This window comes from Ctenocephalides felis, unplaced genomic scaffold, assembly GCF_003426905.1.
Source record: "Ctenocephalides felis isolate EL2017-DRISC unplaced genomic scaffold, ASM342690v1 CF-g0.4_SCAFFOLD_01886, whole genome shotgun sequence".
Taxonomy (NCBI): Eukaryota; Metazoa; Arthropoda; class Insecta; order Siphonaptera; family Pulicidae; genus Ctenocephalides; species Ctenocephalides felis.
In genome coordinates this window covers 35,632,099-35,636,887 of record NW_020538040.1, presented here as the reverse complement: position 1 = coordinate 35,636,887, position 4,789 = coordinate 35,632,099, and the positions used below count along the sequence as shown (strand labels likewise).

Here is a 4,789-nt window from a genome sequence, read left to right as displayed (position 1 = left end):
GAAAACATTTTTTTTTTCAAAAAGTCTTCTAAAAAAAGTAAATTTTTGTCAAAAATGTATAGTTTCTCCAAAATCTATTTTTTTCCAAATAATTTTTGATACGGCAAGTTCCAGCAATTGCCTTAAAGCACGATGCCATGCCCCCACTAGTTTTTCTATTTATCTTCGATGAGCATTTGGTCACATACATAATATAGAGATAGCTTTCACTTATAATAATAGACCTAATAATGCACGACGCTCTGTAAATTTTCTGTACATAATGGAATACATGTAGTTCACACGAAATGTTGAACAATGGTCTGCAGTATTATAAAATAAAGTCGATAGTTTCAGACATGATAAAGAGTTTTGGAGTTATTATTTGTGACATGACTGTAGTTCATATTGCTGGTTTGCTCTTCAGTTCGGTAGCTATTTTCAAGAATTTAACATGGGAAAGAGTTCAAGGCATGCACGAGCGCAGTATCTTTGATGTATCGTTCTCATGTAATATGTAAACCGCGGTTAAATGTCTGATACATAAACATTACCTAGTAATAACCGATCGTATGTGCTTACGTTTACCTATATAAATTTATAGGAATCAATATAACGTTATGCGAAATCGAAATTTCACCGATATCGTTTTTACCCCATATTACATATTATTACGTTTTGGCTTATCTACATAATATTTTGCAGAGAGTATACAATCTTGAATATTCATATTGCTTTTGGGGGTTTATGGTAAATGAATAATTTTTAAGCGTCGTTGTTGATATGTACTAAAATATTTTTAAACCATTTTTTTATGTAACTTCCTGAACCAAAAATAGTTTTGAGATATTCTCTAAGCTTTTCCTGAATATGTCGCGTAAGAAATCAACGTTTTTTGTATTTATATTTGGCTTAAGTCTTATAAAAAATCTTCACATAATTATGTCATGATAAAATTTATTAACTTTTGTCGACGATTTCGCGAACTCGCACCGATCGATTTGAATAATTCAAAAAAACATTCGATTCATTTTGATAGCGATACATGCTGATTATTTTTTGGCAAAGGCAGGTCTAGCCGTTTCGGAGATACGGGGCAAAAAGTGCCAAAAATAGTATTTCAGTTTTTGAGATAACGGAGCGTCCGATTTAAATAATTCAAAAAATTATTATCTTGTATTGATGAAGTGAACAACTGGTAAAATTTTTGTATAGACAAGTCCAGCGTCTCCGGAAATCCAATAAAAAAATAAAAATAATGCCATTTGGCGGTCAAAAATGATCATTACACATATATGTATTGTATCATCAAGTATTTTATAAATTATAATAATACATATAAATTTTGTATACATTTATATGGGTTCGTACCAATGTTTACACACTACGCGGCGCTTACGCGCTTTGATATTTCGACTGCAAATCAGCTAAGCGATTGCTTAAAAAAAATATTCAAAATTTTCAAAAAAAAAATCTAAATACAAAAAAGTAAACTATAAAGAAATCGAATTATTCAAACAAGTCAATTTTTTTCAAAAATTTCGAAATATCTCAAAAATCGATTTTTTTTTTAATTTAGTTTGTAGGCACGGAAAGTTCCAGCAATGTGCCTTAAGGCGCGATGCCATGCACCAACAGTTTTTTTTTTTCATTACATACTAAATTTAAATATATAAACAATGATTTTGGCTTAGAGTTTTCTACAATAAATACCAGACTTATAAGAATAATTTCAATTGTGTTTTGTAAAGATTTATTTTTTCGTAAAGAATGAAGAGTAATTTTGATAGCAGTAAAATATCTAACAAATAATATATGTAAATGTCATTGATGTTTCAAAAGTAAGTTATAAATATACAAGGTGTCCATAAACTCAACGTCAAGCCGGAAGGGTGTATTGATCACAACTATCATTAAAAAATAGAAACATGATTTTTCTCCAGTAATTTGATAATATAGTAAGTTTTCAAGTAAGATGTAATTATGTGACCGTTTTTTGGATATTGTGGTTAAATCTAAGTTAATTTTGTTAATTTAACTTAGAATCGTAATAATATTTGAAGGACCACAGTCAAAAATATTGACTTACAAAAAAACTCAGTATAAAGATGAAATTAATTTGCATTAATTCGTAACATTCTCTTGCTTCAAATTATTGAAAAAAGGAGTATATTTTGTTTTAAACTTAGCCCACAGTTATTATATTTATCTTAATTTCAAAATCTTGTGATTCGATGTATCAATTGAATTTAAAAATTGTGTAGTAATAGCGTAGTGTTAACGAGTGTATTTTTGTAATAACTAGGTGTTAAGTTCATGTTAACTGTTCATATTTTTTAGTTATACAATTTGAGTTATTCCAATATATTATTTCCAATTGACGTAGACCCAAAATAAAGTTGTGATTATTTCACCACAGAGCTAAAGTTATAGTAAACGCAAAAAAATCGTATGTGTGTGTCTGTGCTGGGCATGCGTATATATATTAAAAATTCTCAGTGTTTTGACAATTCATAATAAAAACAATATCTAATATTTTCTAGAAGGCGTGGATTGAAAACAAAAGTTGTGAACAAATTAAATTCTTAAATTTAAAGTGATGTAACTTAAAAAACATTTAATCCGGTTTACTTCCATAGTGCTGGTTTCTAAATTATTTGAGTATTCAACAAAGTGTCCGGGTACGTAAAAATAAACATATCATCGTCTTAGAAAAACGATAGAACTCGTTGAATTTCTCATAAAATGATTTAGTTGCACATTTAGTAAGTATAAACGTGTTATAGATAAAATGGACGCCATCAAGAAGTTAGCCGATGGCAATAGGAGCATGCAAGGAGAACTACAGGAAATGCTGAACCTTATAGAGAAGAGCAGGGCACGACTGAATCGACTCAGAAAATCGCTAACTGCTGCCCCTGCAAAACACTTGTCATGTGGCGATAACAGTAAATCTACTCACTTAGAATCTAATGTACAGCATTCCGAAGGAAGTCCCTTGATGCAAAGTAACCCTGTTCCAGACCCTGTTCTTACAGGAGTAACCAAAAGAATTACCGTCAACGGAGTTCCTCAAGTTTCATATATGAAACTTGAGGAATTTGAATCCATTCCTTATTATCTACGAGGCAGGCTGCGTATTGAAACAATTAATGATTTTATTGAGCTGATCAATAACGCTGCTTACTATAAATACAAGCTATTGAAATTTCCTAGGCACGAAGTGCCCAGATACAAACTACACGAATATAGCGAGTACAAAAGGTTGGAGGCGGATAATGAAAATGGTGTTAAATTTATAATGTCCAGTGACATTGGTGTGAATCCTCTCGATAAGCAGACGAAAACATTTTTTGCCATGTTACGCCATGTAAAGCGGATTAAGGAAATAAGAAATGGAGGGGTAACAAAAATCTGTTTTCTTTAATGCTGATATGCTAATAATTTAAAAATTGTGTTGTAATAACTGGGTTTTAAGTTCATGTTAACTGTTCATATTTCTTAGTTATACAATTTGAGTTATTCCACTATATTATTTCCAATTGACATAGACCCATAATATAGTTGTGATTAATTCATCACTGTAGCTTTATATAATAATCTTCAGATAAATTAGTTGTTCATATCCACACTTCCAAGGAACAAGTTTGTATTTCTTTTGAAAATGTTCATAATTTTAAATAAATATTATTTGTAATATGATATATTTTTTTTCTTTCATAATCAAAACAAAAAATATAAATTAAGGAAAGCATTTTATCAGGCCTCTTATTAACTCATGCGTGAAATTGTTATTCAATTTTAATATTGTATTTTAATTATAAACAGCGATAATCATATTTGTAATTCCAAAGTACAAATAAAGTATAAATAAGTTTTTATTAAATTATTAAATTAATTTTATTGGGTTTCAATATTTTATTAAGTGGAAAAATATAATAATACATAAGCTGTGGAACTAAATGATTTTGAATTTAAATGAAATGAAATAATTAAGTGGAGACATTTACGTGCATATTTAAGATATTATTAATATTTTATCACATCTAAATAAGACTGTTATTGTTATCAAATTTACTTATACTAATAGTAGTAGTAGTAGTAGTAGTAATAGTAGTAATGAAACTACTAGGATTTCAATGGATTTTATTTTAAACTAGCTGTACTCGTTCACTCTTTGCCGTGATTTAGTTTACATTAAAAAGTTGAACAAAGATGTGTATTTGTTACATTTAGTTTAACGTTACTACTATCTGTTCAACAATTACCAATTCAATAATTTGTCTACGAATTTACCTATAAATTTGCTAATCAATCTATCAGTTTACCGACTTACCAATTTACCTGTCGACCTATTTACCTATTAACCCAATTCACATGTCTACCAATTTACCTGTCAACCTCTTTATCCGTCTTGTTATTTGTCTATTAACCAGTTGTCCTGTCTACCATTTTACACATCCTCCAATTTACCTGGCCACCAGCTATCCAAAATTATCTTTTTACCAATTCACCTGTCTATCAATTTACCTGTCAACCAATTAATCTATTGACCTGTTTATCAATACGCCATTCTACCTGTCAACCAATTTACCTGCTTTCCAATCTTACCTGTCACCCGTTCTAAATATCTACCAATTAACCTGTTCAATAATTTATCTGTTGAATAATTAACCTGTTTAACAATTTGTCTACTTATTTACCTATCAACCTGTTTATCAATCTACCATTTTACCGGCCTACAAATTCACCTGTAATTCGGTTCTATATGTCTACGAATTAACCTGTCAACATGTTTATTTGTCTACAT

The 4,789-nt window shown here is 29.7% G+C and overlaps 1 protein-coding gene across 1 annotated transcript; it reads left to right on the top strand.

Annotated features, from left to right (window-relative positions):
* The first annotated feature begins 2,830 nt into the window (after positions 1-2,830).
* LOC113374894 (spindle and kinetochore-associated protein 1-like) lies at positions 2,831-3,406 on the top strand. The gene has a single exon (XM_026614852.1). The coding sequence runs from the start codon at positions 2,831-2,833 to the stop codon at positions 3,404-3,406; it is 576 nt and encodes a 191-aa protein (XP_026470637.1).
* Positions 3,407-4,789: the final 1,383 nt, after the last annotated feature.